This window comes from Oncorhynchus clarkii, chromosome 6 (genome assembly GCF_045791955.1).
Source record: "Oncorhynchus clarkii lewisi isolate Uvic-CL-2024 chromosome 6, UVic_Ocla_1.0, whole genome shotgun sequence".
In the NCBI taxonomy this organism is placed as follows: Eukaryota; Metazoa; Chordata; class Actinopteri; order Salmoniformes; family Salmonidae; genus Oncorhynchus; species Oncorhynchus clarkii.
Genome location: NC_092152.1, coordinates 49,812,045 through 49,832,633, shown reverse-complemented (window position 1 = coordinate 49,832,633; position 20,589 = coordinate 49,812,045). Strand labels below are relative to the sequence as shown.

The following is a 20,589-nucleotide window of genomic DNA, read 5'->3' as shown; positions in this document are numbered from 1 at the left end:
CCTCTGTCATCCTTACCCGCACCTGCAGTCACATACCTCTTTCACTCCACGGGGAGTTGAGTGTAGCAGAGTGTTGCATTCCCTCCTCCAAGAGGTGTGCATATCACACATTTTCCCATGCTTGTTCAACAATAAACAATTAATGAACATGCACCTTTGGAACAGCTTACAGACGGTAGGCAATTAAGGTCACAGTTATGAAAACTTAGGACACTAAAGAGGCCTTTCTACTGACTCTGGAAAAACACCAAAAGAAAGATGCCCAGGGTCCCTGCTCATCTGCGTGAATGTGCCTTAGGCATGCTGCAAGGAGGCATGAGGACTGCAGATGTGGTAAGGGCAATAAATTACAATGTCCATACTGTGAGATTCCTAAAACAGTGCTATAGGGAGATGGGACGGACAGCTGATCATCCTCGCAGTGGCAGAACACATGTAACAACACCTTCACAGGATCGGTACATCCAAACATCACACCTGCGGGACAGGTACAGGAAGGCAACAACAACTGCCCGAGTTACACAAGGAATGCATAATCCCTCCATCAGTGCTCAGACTGTCTGCAATAAGCTGAGAGAGGCTGGACTGAGGGCTTGTAGGACTGTTATAAGGCAGGTCCTCACCAGACATCAATGGCAACAATGTCGCCTGTGTGCACAAACCACCTGTCACTGGATCAGACAGGACTGGCAAAAAGTGCTCTTCTCTGATGAGTCACGGTTTTGTCTCACCAGGGGTGATGGTTGGATTTGCGTTTATCATTGAAGGAATGAGCGTTACGCCGAGGCCTGTACTCAGGAACAGAATCGATTTGGAGGTGGAGGGTCCGTTATGGTCTGGGGCGGTGTGTCACAGCATCCTCGGACTGAGCTTGTTGTCATTACAGGGAAGACATCCTCCTCCCTCATGTGATACCCTTCCTGCATGCTCATCCTGACATGGTCCTCCAGCACGACAATGCCACCAACCATTCTGCTCGTTCTGTGCTTGATTTCCTGCAAGACAGGAATGTCAGTGTTCTGCCATGGCCAGCGAAGAGCCCGGATCTCAATCCTATTGAGCACATCTGGGACCTGTTGGATCGGAGGGTGAGGGCTAGAGTCATTCCCCCCAGAAATGTCTGGGAACTTGCAGGTGCCTTGGTGGAAGAGTGGGGTAACATCTCACAGCAAGAACTGGCAAATCTGGAGCAGTCCATGAGGAGGAGATGCACTGCAGTACTTAATGCAGCTGGTGGCCACACCAGATACTGACTGTTACTTTTATTTTAACCCCCCATTTGTTCAGGGACACATTATTCCATTTATGTTAGTCACATGTCTGTGGAACTTGTTCAGTTTGTCTCATTTGTTGAATCTTGTTATGGTCATACAAATATTTACACGTTAAGTTTGCTGAAAATAAACGCAGTTGACAGTGAGAGGACGTTTCTTTTTTTGCTGAGTTTACAATCAAATATATTATAAACCCATAAGCTCAAACATCACCATTGTTATTTAAAGTTTTCAAAAGTAGAGCACTCTCAGTACAAAACTAAATGTGTGATAATGAGAAATTTGCTGTGCGAGGCATTCTCATAACAATGTTATTATATATTTTTCTAATGGATTTATTTTCTCATGCCCCAGAGTTCTCCAGTAAACATCCAATGATCCCTAAACTCTATGTAATGCAATGGAAGCAAGATATGAAGAACCAGAGACTCTCGCTAGAGCTGAGGCCATCATTTCGAGAGGCATCTCCTCTCCATAATAAAAAACACATTGTTCTTTATTGAAATTCCATACATTGTGAAAGGTAAGAAGTTAAAATGTTACAATTTGTAAAATTAGATATTATTTTTTTGTAAACTAAAATATTATATTAAAATACATGTGTTAAACTTAGTATCAGACTTCCTGACGTTATTCTCACAGAGCATATAATTAAGTGTTGCGAAGTCATTATTTAACTCTATCATTAAAAATATTGAGTAGGATGTATTTTTTCTTTAAAAATATATTTTTTTATGGATATGTGCGTAGCAGACAGGAGTATACGGTAAACGGTTTCCTCTGGGGAAAATGAAGTTATTCTATATATTGTTTATCCCTCCCTGGGCAGAATGAGGCACTGGCTGAGTTTCCTCATGGGCCACATGAGGAAAGCCTGTGTTTCAAGGGCTGCGTGCATCTGTGTCATGGCCAGGACAGAGGTGGGGTATTAGAGCCCTCTGCATTCAGTGCAACACAGACAGGCCTTGAGGCTCAAAACGCCTCTCACTTTTCCAGGTACAACAGTTCAGTGGTCATAGCTCGCCAACTGTACCAGCATCCCTAAGAGAACAGGGGAACGTTTGGAATGGAGTCAGATATTCCCTCAATAAATATGTAAGGAAATGTCATTCCCCAATGTTCTTTTCTTTAAACATCTTACAGCTTGAAATAGTTTACTCTTATGTAATGAGCTCTTTGTGGTTGCAGAATTGAATATGTGTCTACAAGTAATTATACAGATCCTTATCGTGAATACCAACCCTTATAAGAGTATCCTGTCAGACTGCTTGGGTTCCGTCAGTCTTGTACATGTTCATCCATTAGGTGGCAGTAAGCAACCACTTTGTTGGTCACAGTAGGAGGCGATGTACATCTATTGTCACCACTTAACCAACCATGCAGTCCTGCAAAGCAGTCCTTCTCACCTCAAAAACATGTATTGTGAATTTCAGGACTACAGACAGCAACCTAAATTGTCATGATGATACTTCTGGGGTCGCTTCCACAAAGCATTTCTACACTTCTGACCATGATTGAAATTGTCTGAGCTGCCACATTGTTCAGAGGGTTGGACATGGTGGTATCTAGTATAGACAAATACTGGTACTGTGCCATTGTGGACTCGATGGACAGACACACTTGCTAAGAGGCATCACTTTTCACTTAATTGTTTTTCTTCTAAATTGATGTATGATACAAAGGGATATAATGTCCAGAGTTCAGCTTCAGAAACAGAACATTTATTTTAGTAAGTAAAAGTAAATTGAGGACAACTCAAAGCTATTCTTACAAGCAATTGATTGAAACATTATAATACTGAATTGTTAAAATATTGAAACATTAATACAATTCTTAAATGGACACTGCCCTCTTTGTTTGTTTCAGAAACATGATGGCGGTTTTTCAATCAATTCACCTGCAATGATCGACTTGCATTTTTATTACAGTAGTATAGCCTACACAGTCATCTTCCCCCTTACTTTATTTTTCAGTTGGCTAAATAAAAATAGAGTCCTTACTTTTGTTTTATAGAATCATTGTATGGAGAGTTTTCTATTCACAATCATCAAGTACCAGACAGTGAAAGACTGTTGTTGTTCACTATGCTAATGTGGTTGCAGTACTGACAACATTGTGTTCCATTGACTAGGGTCTGAATATGAATGCATGAGTATTTGAGAGTGTGGGGTTTGTAAGATACCTTTGTTTTTATTGAGTATAACTCATAATTATTGAACGGAGGTCATGAACTATAAACGTTTTATTTAACTCAATAATTCTACATAAATAAAATAAATACTATGCATATCTGTCTACACATTAGTTCTGCTAACTAAAAATGTTTGTGGAAAGCGATTGCCTAGAACCAATCGAGCAACTCAACTCAAAATATTCCTTATGGTTATCTTTTTAAGTTTTAATTACATAACTTTTTAGTTTTATGAACTTTTGTACACTAATTTTCATTATGTATTCTGAATTATAATGATTGAAGTTACTTGAACATTAATATTTGTTGTCTAAAACATACACATTTAGGGTCCCTTCTACTTCAATTATTAACCTTCATTGCTCATTTTTTTCAAGTATTGTAAATTTGTGAAGAAGTCAAGTAAGCATTTGTGATTAGTATTTTTCAGTGGCCGTGTCTTAATGTTTAACATTGTTTTATGTATTTGATAATTTGTCATTTTTAACCCACCTTGCAGGCATTGATGAGCACAGTGCTCACTCCTCAAGCAGTAATTAAAGGTAGAGCTGTAAGCATTGTAGGATCCTGCAAAGTAGGATAGTGGGAATGGCTTGTCTGTTTCATTATTGAACGTCAATTTGCCCAACGGTTTTGATATCTGTTCATCATGATCCATTACACCTCATAGCGCAACAAACTGTTAAATACTATTTGAGAAATATAGTTATCTTTCTTCAAACATGCATACAACATTGAGTAAAAGTATCAAAGTCCAAAAAATGTAATTACCCACAGTCCTCTATTAAAACGAGGGAAGTTGTTGCAAGAACATAAAATTATTAAGTATTCATAATTTGCGTATCAGCACAACAAAAATAAATCAAGTGAATTTTACTCAAATATCAATGTGTCTAACTAATACTTTACTTATAATGATAGACGTAAAACATTATAATAAAGTAAGAAACACTTTTTGAATAAATGTTAAATTGACTTTAAACTATTAAATAATCCTAACTTGCAAAAGTGTTAATTTTAGATTAGCAGAACAAAGATAAATAAAGTTATAGTTATGACCTTATATTTGTTAACATTCCTCACAAAAAAAATAAGTGCTAACATGTTTTATTGACATCTGAGTGAGTACCACTTATATGATTTGGTTTTTACAGACAGTTGGAGATGTTTGAGTAGGCATGACTCAATTTATTTAATGGGTTAGGGAGTTATAGTAAGGTTTACAATGTAGCACTTGTTTTCTTTTGAAATCACTAGTGAAATAGTTGCCTGACTTTAGAGTTCTGTGAATGAACAACTATACATGACAATAAAATATTAATTTCACATACATTCAAAGCTAATAATCTTAGTGGGTTGTCTGCGGTTAAAAAGCGCACACAAAAAGCGCATAGACAAATTTGCATGTTTGCTCCTTGACGCTGCCCTGCGACCTCTAGACCTTGTGTTGGCGAGTGACGTACTCAGAGTTGCTAATTTCTCAGAACATTCGACCCACACTCGAGGCATCACTGTTGGGGTCCAGAACAGGAGAGAGTGTATCGGGTAGATAGATGCACAGGGCGCAGCTTTGGCTTGAGTACTGATGCATACCTTGCTGAAGGAATGAATTTAAATGGTCATTTTCAAAACAATTTTCTGCAATATATCTGATTATACAGTGATAACTACTCAGTGGACATGTCATCACCTTCAGGTCAGAAACCAGCTCTCAAGACAGCGGGTTCAGGTCAAAGCAGGTTTCAGGTGACAGAGGTAACGGAGTTAGGACCCGTCACATCTGGAGAGCGCACGTCGGGAGGGACTGATGGAACTACGGGTACGACTGGTAGTAAGGGGTCGGCAGGTGGAGAGGAGTCCAAAGGGAGATTTAGCGTAGTCAAGTTTCTTGATTCAGGTGGAATAGGGACGGATGCATCTGATGCGGCTCAGAATGGTGACACTGTCAGGAGCACGGGCAGCCATCGTTCGTCCGCAAGCGGTCATACTAACATTTCAGATACCCACTCAAATACGTATTATATGCGAACATTTGGCCATAACACAATTGATGCTGTCCCAAACATCGATTTCTACCGACAAACAGAAGCGCCTCTTGGAGATAAGTTGATACGACCAACTCTTTCGGAGCTACACGATGAGCTTGACAAGGTATGTAACCTGCTACCTACCTACCACCTTCTGTTTTGACGCGCCACTACATCGCTATTTACCCGACAGGTGGGGATTGATAGCGCACGCCTCGAGATAGCCTATATTGGTGCCAAGTGTATAAAAAAGTCTAAAAACATGGGGGTATATTGTGTAGATGGGTGAGAAAAATTCAGGGTGTAACACAACAAAATGTGGAATAAGTCAAGGGGTATGAATACTTTCTGAAAGCACTGTATGTAAATCTATAGTTCATCCTTATGTAACGGATGTGAAACGGCTAGCAGAGTTAGCGGTGCGCGCTAAATAGCGTTTCAATCGGTGACGTCACTTGCTCTGAGACCTTGAAGTAGTAGTTCCCCTTGCTCTGCAAGGGCCGCGGCTTTTGTGGAATGATGGGTAACGATGCTTCGTGGGTGACTGTTGTTCATGTGTGCAGAGGGTCCCTGGTTCGCTCCCGGGTATGGGCGAGGGGACGTCTAAAGTTATAACTGTTACACTTTACATTCAGCCCTAGTGACACTGTACCACAGGAACAGACTGGGACCTAAAAATCAACCTGTGCATTTATAACACACTGGCCCATTTTTTTTCCTAGAGGCCCCCAGCCCGGCCCATTGTTTTCCATGAGGCCCCTCGTTATTACCCAAATACTAGTCATTCTGCACAAAAAAATCTACATTTAGACATTTGCCAGAACGCCCTATGGCCAGTCCATTGATGCTGTATCACAACTGCCAGTGTAATGTGTCTATGCTAAGCTGAAGTGACCTTGTCTGTCACAATCACAGCATTCCCTTCCACAGGGACATTTCTTCTCCTTTGCAGTCCTTTGAATGGACAGCGTGACATCAGGGGCATGACCCACACATTTTGCTCAGACAATGCTCTCTCTGACCATGCCCAAACCCTGATCACCGGCTACTCTTGGCAACTGACAGCCTTTGCAGCCACCAACAAACAATGCTGCCGTGGTTCTCTCTCCGTTCCCTATACTCAATGGTCCAGTGTCCCAGTCTCTGGTCTCTAACACTTTATAGCCACGCTATCCTGTTGGATCACTCACATGCCTCTCATGGGGGCAGGTCTCTAGTAATGGACAGAGTAGATACATCAGTCCAGCCCACAGGCCGAAATATTGTAACATCTATTCAAACCACAGGTTCTAGGCCTTCTATATCTAATCATCTAGATATTGCACAATGTTTATGTATACAGTAGAAGTCGGAAGTTTACATACTCTTAGGTTGGAGTCATTAAAACTAGTTTTTCAAACACTCCTCAAATTTCTTGTTAACAAACTATAGTTTTGGCAAGTCAGATAGGACATCTACTTTGTGAATGACACAAGTAATTTTTCCAAAAATATTTTTTTCAAGGCCTACCTTCAAACCCAGTGCCTCTTTGCTTGACATCATGGGAAAATCAAAAGAAATCAGCCAAGACCTCAGAAAACAGTTTTTTAGACCTCCACAAGTCTGGTTCATCCTTGGGAGCAATTTCCAAACATCTGAAGGTACCACGTTCATCTGGATAAACTATAGTACGCAAGCATAATCACCATGGGACCACGCAGCCGTCATACCACTCAGGAAGGAGACGCGTTCTGTCACCTAGAGATGAACGTACTTGGGTGCGAAAAGTGCAAATCAATTTCAGAACAATAGCAAAGGACCTTGTGAAGATGCTGGAGAAAACAGGTTCAAAAGTACCTATATCCACAGTAAAACGAGTCCTATATCGACATAAAACAAGTCCTATATCATACTTTTTGGAGAAATGTCCTCTGGCCTGATGAAACAAAAATAGAACTGTTTGACCATAATGACCATTGTTATGTTTGGAGGAAAAAGGGGGAGGCTTGCAAGCCGAAGAACATCATCCCAACCATGAAGCACGGGGGTGGCAGCATCATGCTGTGGGGGTGCTTTGCTGCAGGAGGGACTGGTACACTTCACAAAATAGATGGCATCATGAGGAAAGAAATATTATGTGGATATATTGAAGCAACATCTCAAGACATCAGTCAGGAAGTTAAAGCTTGGTCCCAAATGGGTCTTCCAAATGGACAATGACCCCAAGCATACTTACAAAGTCGTGGCAAAATGGCTTAAGTACAACGAAGTCAAGGTATTGGAGTGGCCATCACAAAGCCCTGACCTCAATCTTATAGAAAATCTGTGGGCAGAACTGAAAAAGTGTGTGTGAGCAAGGAGGCCTACAAACCTGTCTCAGTTGCATCAGCTCTGTCAGGAGGAATGGGCCAAAATTCACCCAACTTATTGTCGGAAGCTTGTGGAAGGCTACCCAAAATATTTGACCCAAGTTAAACAATTTAAAGGCAATGCTACCAAATACTAATTGAGTGTATGTAAACTTCTGACCCACTGGGAATGTTATGAAAGAAGTAAAAGCTGAAATAAATCATTCTCTCTACTATTATTCTGACATTTCACAAAATATATTTTCTTAAAATAAAGTGGTGATCCTAACTGACCTAAGACAGGGAATTTTTACAAGGATTATTTGGTTAAGGTCTATGTAAACTTCCAACTTCAAGTGTACATGCATACTTGCATGTCAAAGGTTCCATTTCCATTTGCAGAGGAAAGCGTGATATGGAGTGATATTAGTGCCAACGGAAGTTGAATTTGAATATTGCATTGTATTGCACAAATGGAACTGAATTGTACTTTAAAGGGGCAAACTGCAATTGCTATACCCATTTTTATACTCTTATATTAAGGTTGAGGTAAGGAGACCAGATCGAACCGCCCCATTCCACCCTCCGTTCCCTGTGACGATTTGTACAAGCACTCCAAAAACATACGGTATATACACTACCGTTCAAAAGTTTGGGGTCACTTAGAAATGTCCTTGTTTTTGAAAGAAAAGCCAATTTTTTTGTACATTAACATCAAATTGATCAGAAATACAGTGTAGACATTGTTAATGTTGTATTGTAAATGACTATTGTAGCAGGAAATGGCTGATTTTTAATAGAATATCTACATAAGAGTACAGAGGCCCATTATTATCAACCATCACTCCTGTATTCCAATGGCACGTTGTGTTAGCTAATCCAGGTTTAGCATGTTAAAAGGCTAATTGAACGTTAGAAAACCCTTTTGTAATTATAGAAAGAGGAGTGGGAGGCCCCGGTGCAGTGGGAGGACACACCTTAATCTTTTCTTTTTATTGTCCAATCTGAGATATGGCTTTTTCTTGCATCTCTGCCTAGACGTCGACACTGGTGTTTTGCGGGTACTATTTAATGAAGGTGCCAGTTGAGGACTTGTGAGGCGTCTGTTTCTCAAACTAGACACTCTAATGTACTTGTCCTCTTGCTCAGTTGTGTACCGGGGTCTCCCACTCCTCTTTCTATTCTGGTTAGAGCCAATTTGCACTGTTCTTTGAAGGGAGTAGTATACAGAGTTGTATGACATCTTCAGTTTATTGGCAATTTCTCGCATGGAATAACCTTCATTTCTCAGAACAAGAATAAACGGACAAGTTTCATAAGAAAGTTATTTGTTTCTGGATATTTTGGGCCTGTAATCGAACCCACAAATGCTGATGCTCCAGATACTCAACTAGTCTAAAGAAGGCCAGTTTTATTGTTTCTTTAAATCAGAAGAACAGTTTTCAGCTGTGCTAACATAATTGCAAAAAGGTTTTCTGTAACGGGGAGGAGTAGTAGGAAGGATCGGAGGACCAATGTGCAGCGTGGTATGTATCCATCATGTATGTTAATAGGAATGAATACGAAAATACAAAAAAACAAGATAATCAAAATGAAAACCGAAACCAGTCCCGAATGGTGCAAACACTGAAACGGAAACAATCACCCACGAAACACAGGTGGGAAAAGGCTACCTAAGTTTGATTCTCAATCAGAGACAACTAACGACACCAGCCTCGGATTGAGAACCATACCAGGCCAAGCACAAAACACAACATAGAAAAACAAACATAGACAACCCACCCAACTCACGCCCTGACCATACTAAAACAAAGGCATAACAAAAGAACTAAGGTCAGAACGTGACAGTACCACCCCAAAGGTGCGGACTTCGGCCGCAAAACCTGAACCTATAGGGGAGGGTGGGTGTCTGTCCGCGGTGGCGGCTCTGGCGCGGGACGTGGACCCCACTCCACCAAAGTCTTTGCCCGCCTCTTTACCCGCCTACGTGGCCTTTTTAGAGCGGCGACCCTCGCCGCCGACCTCGAACTGGGGACCCTAGCCACGGGTCCCGAATGGACGGGAGATTCCGGCAGCACCGGACAGGCGGTAGACTCCGGCAGCTCCGGAGTGAAGGGCGATTCCGGCAACTCCGGAGTGACCAGCGGCTCCGGCAGCTCAGGACAGACGGGAGACTCCGGCAGCTCAGGACAGACGGGAGACTCCGGCAGCTCAGGACAGACGGGAGACTCCGGCAGCTCAGGACAGACGGGAGCACCTGTAGGGAGGAGACGGCGAGACAACCTGGTGCGGGGGGCTGCCATCGGAGGGCTGGTGCGTGGAGAAGGCACCGGATAGACCGGACCGTGGAGGCGCACTGGAGGTCTCGAGCACCGAGCCTGCACAACCCTACCTGGCTGGATACTCCCCGTAGCCAGGCCAGTGCGGCGAGGTGGAATAGACCGCACTGGGCTGTGCTGGCGAACCGGGGACACCATGACCAGGGCTGGTGCCATGTACCTCGGCCCGAGGAGACGCACTGGAGACCAGATGCCGCGGAGCCGGCTTCATGGCACCTGGCTCGATGCCCACTCTAGCCCGGCCGATACGAGGCGCTGCAATGTAACGCACCGGGTTATGCCTGCGCACCGGGGACACCGTGCGCCTCACGGCATAACATGGTGCCTGCCCGGTCCGCCTCTCTCCACGGTAAGCATGGGGAGTTGGCTCAGGTCTCCTACCTGACTTAGCCACACTCCCCGTGTGCCCCCCCCCCCCCCCCCCGTGTGCCCCCCCCAATTAATTTTTGGAGCTGCCTCTCGTCCCAGCCGCGCTGCCGTGCTGCCTCCTCATATCGCCGCCTCTCTGTTTTCGCTGCCTCCAGCTCTGCCTTGGGGCGGCGATATTCCCCAGCCTGTGCCCAGGGTCCTTTGCCGTCCAAAATCTCCTCCCATGTCCAGGAGTCTAGAGATCGCTACTGCTGCTCTGACGAGTAGTAGTAGTAGGAAGGATCGGAGGACCAATGCGCAGCGTCGTATGTATCCATCATGTATTTTATTAGGAATGAATACGAAAATACAAAAAAACAAGATAATCAAAATGAAAACCGAAACCAGCCCCGAATGGTGCAAACACTGAAACGGAAACAGTCACCCACGAAACACAGGTGGGAAAAGGCTACCTAAGTATGATTCTCAATCAGAGACAACTAACGACACCTGCCTCGGATTGAGAACCATACCAGGCCAAACACAAAACACAACATAGAAAAACGAACATAGACAACCCACCCAACTCCCATACTAAAACAAAGACATAACAAAAGAACTAAGGTCAGAATGTGACATTTTCTCATGATCAATTTGCCTTTTAGAATGATAAACTTGGATTAGCTAACACAACGTGCCATTGGAACACAGGAGTGATGATTGCTGATAATGGACCTCTGTATGCCTATGTAGATATTCCATAGTCCAGCTACAATAGTCATTTACAACATTAACAATGTCTACACTGTATTTCTGATCAATTATATGTTTATTTTAATGGACAAAAAATTGCTTTTCTTTCAAAAACAAGGACATTTCTAAGTGACCCAAACTTTTGAACGGTAATGTTTTTTTAGGCTAATATAGGACTACATGATCAGTATGTAGATGCAACCTTTTCTGTCTGTTGTAACTAAGGATATTGCAGTAGCACAAACATAAGCAGGCGTCAGACAAATGCATTTAGCCTACATGACAACATCATGTAACATGTAGCAAATTTTATTTAACCTTTATTTAACTAGGCAAGTCAGTTAAGAACAAATTCTTAATGCTGGCCAATTGTGCGCCATCCTATGGGATTCTCAATCACAGCCGGTTGTGACACAGTCTGGAATCAAACCAGGGTCTGTAATGACGGCCCTAGCACTGAGATGCAGTGCCTTAGACCGCTGCACCACTCGAGAGCCCTGTCTACACATTGCATTGGGGCAAAACAATCTGAGTTGTAACCATAGATAACATGCAACTTTTATTTTGCTTCTCAGTGATCATGCAACACAGAATGATTTGATAGATAGTACATCATTTAAATTCGACTGAGTGGCCTATTCCATCTCTAGGCTGCCAAACTAGCACATGCACAGAAGGAAAGGTTGTTTAGCTATCAGAAAGAACTCCAGATAATCCAGTCATAGAGCCACTGCCTTAAATGAGTGATATACCCAATTATTCTTGAAGAATATAATTTAGGAATGCCTCATGACCTTAGTTCAACTGTCATACCCAATCAGAACCCAAAATATAAGCTTGTTTTACTCCATTGTTTGTAAATAATGCAGACAATGCAAAACATGGTTACAACTATTATTCTGAAAGCATTGATTGTCAGTCCTTTCATTCATAGCTCTGTCTATGAATTTGAAAGGGATTAATCACATTTCTCCAGCCCCATCCCTCAGCTGTTAACCAAAACAGCAACGGGGTGACCCTTTGTTATTGTTTGAACTTCCGATTTCAGTTAATCAGAAGATCCACATTATAGCAAAAAAATATGTTGCCGCTTTTAGGGTTAAAGGTAATTTCCAATTGGGTCGACATATGTGACTCAACACCTGGATTCAGTCTTAGGTAGCAACATTTGAAATTGTGTTTTCTACATTGGATAAAAGTAGAGACTCAGAGCTACAAAATGGTACATCATACACTACATTTGAGGAACAATGGGAAAGTAATTCTGCTTTGAAAGTTGATTAACTTGTAAACTCACTTTTGAGAAATTGGCCTTTGAATGTTTTGGTATCTAGCGAAGAGCTCTTCTTTGTCTACACCCATTCAGCATCGTTCACACCCAACTTGTTTCGCTCTCGTAGCGCACACTTGACGCTCTGGCCGATGATTTGTTTACCTATGGATAACATGAACACAGCCTAACCAGCTCTGCTGGCAACAATTTCATTAGGCTTTTTTGCAGATGTTTACTGACCCCGGCCATATTCAACGGGTGTTGTACACACGTCATGTAACGTTCGCTAACAAGCCAGCCAGCTAACAGTACACTTTAACTTAAGACTTATAGCTAACTAGGTAAACAATGAACCTGGCTAGGTAAACAAAGTGTAAGTTCACACACGTAATGTTAGCTAACGAGCCAGCCAGCTAACGTTAGCTAGTTAAGCAACAATGAACACAGCTTGAAATTAAACCACTTTCTGTCAAAATTTGAACCGTGTAATATCTGAAAATGTAGCTAGCTAACGCTAGACTATCTTAAGTGTATACATCATCATGCATGATGGACGCATCTCCCTGTCAAGAATGCCATACCACGGTTGCCGTTAGTTTGAAGATGTAATTGGAGACAGGTGTTTTCTCCATCTATTTAACTATTATACTCTAATTCCACTGATCTCAAAACTTGATCCTCCAGAAAGTGGAGAGCAATAGTTATGCAGGTCCACAACACAATAAAAAAAATGTAAAAGTCGCGTTCGACAGGATTACCAACACAGACTGACGAGCTCAAAATAATAGACAGAAGCCTTCTATGGCAGGTCAATCTGAACTCATTTCTCTGCATGTCCAGGCCACACAATATTTTAGCCAATTATGGCTAGTGGGAAGGTTGCAAACGTTTTCTGTGGTTTAACCAACAAGGCTCGTAATTTAACAATTGTGCTTACAGATGGCATACAAGTTTGTTATGAAGGCACATGAAAGTTCACATGTTTGAGAAGGCATTTCTGCCCCAAAAAACGCATTTTGATTAAAAATATATATTTTAGACGTTCAAACGGCTCTAGTTTCATGAATCGGGTCACATATGAAGCGAACGCAGACTTGGAAACGTTGCCTTTAATATGATCATAGGCGATCGGATTGAATCTAGCTATTAATGTTTGTCAGCATTTGTTATGTGTGGTATTTTTCAGGAGCCATTGGATGAGGATGGCTTTCCTATTGGGGAGGAGTCTACTCTTGCTGAGGAGGCTGCAGCCAAAGAAGGAACCAAGGAACAAGCAAAGGGAGGCACCATCAAGTTTGGCTGGGTCAAAGGTGTCCTGGTTAGTACTGGATCTGGAACAGAACTGAATCTGGGAAATAAACATTTAGTTGTCTCTGGCCCAAACATCCCGTTTTTTTCTTTTAGAACTATTCAAACTCTACCATGTTCTCCTTATTGCTCTGTGATGAATCATTGAATTGCACATCAATGTAAATCCTTTCAAAGACATCCAACACAAATCTAAAAACAAGCTTTCAAATTAATGGTTTCCCCCCACTATAGAAGTATGTGTTGGTAACATGAATGTTGTCACCTGTGTGTCTGTGTTTTCAGATACGTTGCATGTTGAACATCTGGGGTGTGATGCTCTTTATTCGCATGTCATGGATCGTGGGACAGGCAGGCATTGGTACGTAGGTGATGACTCATGTTCAATCAAGACCAAAATATTTAAGGTTTCAAACCTCATAGTATTGCTTGAGCATTGGGCGTGTTAGTTTTGCATCACCCAAACCCCTTTCAGGGTTTGTTCATTTTAGACCATTCCATTGGTCTTAAAGTGAAATCTCCACCCACCTGGGGCACCAGGTGACACAAAATAAACGCACCCCTTGTTGTAAAGTTTGTTATCATAAAATTATATACTTGCAGGTATATTATTATTATGCTTTTTGACCTGGGCCTAGTAACATGGTCTATAACTAGGGCCCAGAGTTTTTCCAGGTCAGGTAAAACAAATTCCTACAGGCCTTTGTCCCAATCGATTTTACCTGTAAGCATGATGAGAAAGTTATCTATTAAAAGATCATTTGCTCATCTTTTTTAACAGGTCTGACATGTGTTATTATTCTGATGGCAACAGTTGTAACCACCATCACTGGACTCTCCACCTCAGCCATAGCAACCAATGGGTTTGTGCGAGGAGGTAAGGGAAAGGTTTATTCCTGATGGAATGCTAATATATTAACAATGTATTAGGATCCTGTAGCAGAATTATATAAATTAGGTATTAGAAGAGATTGTAAGGAGTATACATTTGGTAAAGTCTTTGGGATCCTTCATGATGCCGGGATTAAATCCGTAGAGCACTGTCGACAGAAGCGTCATGCCTGTGCAGAAGGGCATGTGCCCCCTCAGATTTGTTGTGTTATAAAATATCTACTTTTTGTCTGTAATACTACTAGCCTCCTATCAATTTTATGAAGTTGGCTTTACCTAACCCAGATAGGTTCCCAATCTCCCAGCCTCATAACTAGTTACCAAAAGCATTTCAGCCTATTGATCAAGTTAAAGTAGCGGGCAAGGTTAGTAGACTTTCATTTTCTAGAAAAGCAAGCAATTAAACGTACTGAATAAGACTCACATTCCTTTCAATCTTTTACCCAGATTTCCTCAGAGATGTGAGAAGCAGAGAAACATATTTAGTTAATTTTTGTAAAGAATTACTGTCAGGAGGATACAGACAGCTCAAGAGGTATGCTTAGATATGCAGAAAAATATACATATTTTTTTAATATAGAACTAAGCATACTGATTATGGCTCTAGATTGCAGGAAAAAGCTGTTTCAGACCACCCCCCAGCCATCCTTACGTATTTGTGCCCCCTCAGATTTTTGTGGTGCCAGAAGCCCCTGGCTGTCGACACTGTGGATTTTAAAGGCAATGTTCCAGCATTTGCGGACATCACAATCACAATAAACGCAGAAAATGTCAGCTCAATCGGAAATTACCTTTAAAGTCAGTTATAGTGTGCTGAGCATTAACACGCTTGAATTGTGATTCTGGTCTAACCCGTCTGCAATTCCTCATCTCATTTTAGGTGGAGCATATTACCTCATATCAAGGAGTTTGGGCCCTGAATTTGGCGGCTCCATTGGTCTCATCTTCGCCTTTGCTAATGCTGTGGCTGTGGCCATGTATGTTGTGGGCTTTGCTGAAACTGTCGTTGAGATGCTTAATGTAAGGAACATTTGATATGCCTGTATAGTGAACGTTGATTGGATCGCTGTGTGCCATGTTGACATTTTACATAGCAATAACAGTAACAGCCCTGGGTGATTGTTTCCTGATTGACAGGATGTAGATGCCCTGATGACAGATGAGCTCAATGACGTCCGTATAGTGGGCACCCTCACTGTCATCCTGCTTCTGGGCATCTCAGTGGCAGGGATGGAGTGGGAGGCGAAGGTAAGACCCACAGAGCAATGCACTGTCACACATAGTAACACAAAGAAACCTTGCTTTACTTTAGACTCTTGCCGTAGTGACTTTATGGAACTTCTGGCAGATAAATGTGTTAAAACTCTGTACCACTCCTGACCAAACATTCCCTTCCAGGCCCAGATTGTATTGTTGGTCATTCTTTTGGCCGCCATCTTCAACTATTTCATCGGAACCGTCATCACCATGGAGTCAAAAGAGCCCAAAGGCTTCTTTGGCTACAAAGGTTTGTCTGATAGTTCAACTATGCACTCATTTCCATATCCCAAATTGTAATTCTCCTTCTGTTGAGCATGCATTACATTAATCTAATCTCATATGTGTTTGTGCTTTTGCCTACCTAATTGTAATTTTGGCAGGACAATTCCATAAGGAGTTGGCAAGAGTGCAGAAACAGACTCGCACACAGGCTAGCATTATATTTAATGGCTTACGACTGCCCCCATTGAATCAAGATGAAATTCTCACTTTGTGTTCTTTTTCATCCGAAGCGGCTATCATGATGGAGAACATGGGACCGGATTTCCGAGACGGCGAGACGTTCTTTTCCATGTTTGCCATTTTCTTTCCGGCTGCAACAGGCATCCTGGCAGGTGCCAACATCTCAGGAGACCTTACAGTAAGACCTTGGCTTCTCTCAAAGGTCCAATGCAGCCGTTTTATATCAATGTCAAATCCTTTCCCAGTAACAATGAAGTACCTTACTGTGATTGTGTTCAATTAAAAAAGTAAATAGTTGGATGAGTTGCAGAGGTACAGTAATTGAAAATTGTTGTTTAGATGTTTTTTTATTAATTAGGCTATTTTCTCTTGGACCAAATGGTCTATCTACTAGAAACTCATGGACAATATGGACACAGATTTATACAAAAAATAATACTATATGTGAATACATTTGTTTTAAGTTATTCCAGTATAAATTACCAAAGTTATAATAGATTGCCATCGATTTTCTCTTAATTACCAAAATTACTGAAGATTCTGGTAACATTTATAAATTACCGGTAGCTTTGCAACCCAGTGGTGGAAAAAGTACCCAATTGTCATACTTGAGTAAATGTAAAATACGTTAATAGAAAATGACTCACGTAAAAGTGAAAGTCGCCCAGTAAAATACTATTTGAGTAAAAGTCTAAAGTACTTGGTTTTTAAATATACTTAAGTAATAAAAATAAATAAAATGGGTAAAATGTACTTAAGTATTAAAAGTAAAAGTATAAATCATTTCAAATAATTTATATTAAGCAAACCGAACGGCACCATTTTCTTGTTTTTTTTATTTACGGATAGCCAGGGGCACACTCCAACACTCAGACATAATTTACAAATTAAGCATTTGTGTTTAGTGAGTCCACCAGATCAGAGGCAGTAGAGATATCCAGGGAGGTTCTCTTGATAAGTGCGTGAATTGAAAATATGTCCTATCCTGCTAAGAATTCTAAATGTAACAAGTACTTTTGGGTGTCAGAGAAAATGTATGGAGTAAAAAGTACATGATTTTGTTTAGAAATGTAGTGAAGTAAAAGCTACCCCAAAAAATGACTTAAGTAGTACTTTAAAGTATTTTTACTTAAGTACTTTACACCACTGTTGTAACCCTAGGTCTGAGTGGGGAGGAGGAAAGGAGGAGGAGGTTTGGAACTCTCTTTCTTATTGGTCAAATAACTAATTTACCGCCTGGTGGTGACACCAGGCAGGCCAAAACTCCATCACACCAAAACAGGCAAACATTTCAGGCGGTCTTTTCAAACAGCTCTTACACTAAAAGGGCAATATACTTATTTTCACAATTTCACAGTATTATTTCAACCTCCATAGTGTGGTAATGTACATGAAACACAGAAAACCACGTTTTTGACTTCACTGGGCCTTTAAAGGAATACTACTGTACACTCGAAAACTACATTTTTGCATTTTGTTCATTAGTCCACTGTTAATATAATCCCTAGAAAGGGTGCATGTCAGCAGTGAAGTTTTCAAGATGGAGCACTTTCAATATAGAGCAAAAACTGTCATGCGTTTTTAATGTATTCACAACAAAACATTGAGAAATATTTTGTTCTGTCCTCCAGGATCCTCAGTCAGCCATTCCAAAGGGCACTCTTTTGGCCATCCTTATAACTGGAATTACTTATGTGGCAGTGACTGTTTCTACTGGTAATCTTTCTCTTTATAAAATGAACATGAAGTTACAGAAGCAAAACGAGTACACTATTTAAAATGAATAAAAATTCCACAATTAGTTAATTGAAGACTCAAGTTAATATTCTCATCCTTTCTTACAGGATCTTGTATCCTTAGAGACGCCACTGGCGATCACAATGATACCTCCAGTGTCAGTGACTTGAACTGCACGGATGCTGCCTGCACACTTGGTTATGACTTCTCGATTTGTAAGGAAGGAGGCTGCAAATTTGGACTTATGAACGATTTCCAAGTATGTCTGGGCCTGGGGTGATGTGTAGGATTCTCTTAACATTGACATTAACATACACCTCCAATAATTATTAACCTCACATGATGTAACAAAGTTTAGCCAGAGAGCCTACAGCTTAAAGGGATAGTTCACCCAAACTACAACACTGCATATTGGTTTCCTTACCCTGTAAGCAGTTTATGGACAAGGTAAGACACCTTGCTTTGGTTTTGTTTACCTGGTCGCTGTCAGGAAGAAAACCAATACGTAATTTAGAAATTTAGGTGAACCGTCCCCTTTAAAATAGTCTCACGCATTATAACCCCCACCCCGATTCTGATTGTCATTCGAACTACTGGTAGAAGCAGGTCTCCTACCTCTGCTGAAAGTTGACCTCTAGTCTATCACAATGCTCTGCTTGGATGTTTTCAGATATGCTTTTTTCCCAAAAGGAATTATTCTTTAAAATAGTCACCTGGCATAGAGCCTTATAAAAGAGAGGGTAACCTTATATGATCCTTTAATACCATGGTAGTTGTTTGATGTGGAGCGCTGAGAATTTGATTTGGGTTAGTGTTGGGCAATTTAGTGATAAAATGGGCTGCAAATAATTATTCTGTCTCTCACGGCAGTTCAGAAGCTGCATTTCTCTCACTACGCTATTCTCCTTTCTGCTTGAATTTTTGACAATAGCTGTAGGGGCTTGCAGTGTTAGTTAGTGGTAAACAATGGGAGCTGGGATAATAGTGCTTGTGTTGTGAGTCACAAGGCATTCTCTAGGTCTTGAATGAGACTATTGACAGCAACCACTGTGCGTAGGCACCCACCCTCTTTGTGACACTGATATCATAGGCAAGTGGTACAGGGTTACCCAGTACCAAAACCAAGTGCACTTACATGGCATTACTGACAAAGGCACTTGTCGATTGGTTTGCACAGCAGACATAGAGTTGAACAATATACCTTGCTGTTGTTGTTTTTTTGTTATGAACACACACTGCAAGCCTTTTACAAGTTGGTCATGGTTAGCACTAATCTTTTTGTATTTTCTGACATGCTCTTATACCTTGAGGTGTTTTGCCATGACTTTGCATGACTTTCTCCCCACTACCACTAATGGCTTAGCACCCCTATGGTACCCTCTATAACATGACGTTTGTTTTTGCATTTCAATCTTTTCAATAGCTGTAGTTTAATCTCAGTTCATGAGAGAATGTGTGTGTTGCCTGATATCATTGAAGGTGCCAACTAGTGAAGTAACGTCTAGGCTTGTTGTTGGCTAGGTCATGAGTTTGGTGTCTGGGTTTGGACCTCTGATCACTGCTGGTATTTTCTCTGCCACGCTGTCATCAGCCCTGGCCTCTCTCGTCAGTGCCCCAAAAGTCTTCCAGGTGAGAACCCTCCTTTTCAGTATTTGTTATGTTTTGAGTATTTTCGAGGAGTACATTTTTACGGCCGGTTTCCCAGACACAGATTGGGCCTGGACCTAAAAGCATGCCAATGGAGAATATACTGTATATACATTTGTTCACATGGGCAGAATATTGTATAAAATAAATAAATACAAATTTGACAGCTTGCTGGTCGCTCTGTGATCAATAAGCTACCATTTTTTCGAAATGAAAAGGAGACAAAAATGTAACTGACCTGCACTGCACATAGGAAAGTCTCCAGATGACCAGTAGGCAAAGTGAGAATGTTCTGAAAGCTTCATTCGAATCAATCATGAATACACTAAGAAACCCATTGACCCCTTATGGAGCATCAGTTGGACAAAAGTCTTGCTGAGTCTATGAGATGATGCGCTAATAATGGCAGCACCGCTTTATCAAATGTTGATAATGATCATTTAAGCCATACCGTGAAAACAGTTTTTATGGGCACACAAATCCAAAACGATTTATGCAATTGCAAAATCGAACGCTTTTACCCGAAAGTCACCTAACTTGCTTGGTTCTTCAATAGGCTATGGGTAGGCTAATTGACCTACTTGTTAGATGTGCATTTGGTATCCAGCTGTTAGGTTAGGCCTAGTGTTATTGTCAACCATCATCAGTTAATCCAGGATTTTTCTGAATGACAGTCAAGTGACAAACAGCTGTTGTGAGATAGCATGTCATGCAAAAACAGTTATGTTGATTATCTGCTTGATTTGCAGCAG

The 20,589-nt window shown here is 41.3% G+C and overlaps 1 protein-coding gene across 1 annotated transcript in view; it reads left to right on the top strand.

The window, feature by feature from the left end:
- The first annotated feature begins 4,970 nt into the window (after window positions 1-4,970).
- The window catches only part of LOC139411270 (solute carrier family 12 member 2-like), a 39,050-nt gene continuing 23,431 nt past the window's right edge, over window positions 4,971-20,589 (top strand). The window contains exons 1-11 of the mRNA XM_071157334.1: window positions 4,971-5,616; window positions 13,719-13,850; window positions 14,126-14,201; window positions 14,622-14,717; window positions 15,612-15,751; window positions 15,869-15,979; window positions 16,130-16,238; window positions 16,504-16,631; window positions 18,085-18,169; window positions 18,298-18,449; window positions 19,712-19,819. Of these exons, the coding sequence (XP_071013435.1) occupies window positions 5,146-5,616; window positions 13,719-13,850; window positions 14,126-14,201; window positions 14,622-14,717; window positions 15,612-15,751; window positions 15,869-15,979; window positions 16,130-16,238; window positions 16,504-16,631; window positions 18,085-18,169; window positions 18,298-18,449; window positions 19,712-19,819 (1,608 nt within the window). The 5' untranslated portion in view covers window positions 4,971-5,145. The remainder of the gene's footprint in view (window positions 5,617-13,718; window positions 13,851-14,125; window positions 14,202-14,621; window positions 14,718-15,611; window positions 15,752-15,868; window positions 15,980-16,129; window positions 16,239-16,503; window positions 16,632-18,084; window positions 18,170-18,297; window positions 18,450-19,711; window positions 19,820-20,589) is intronic.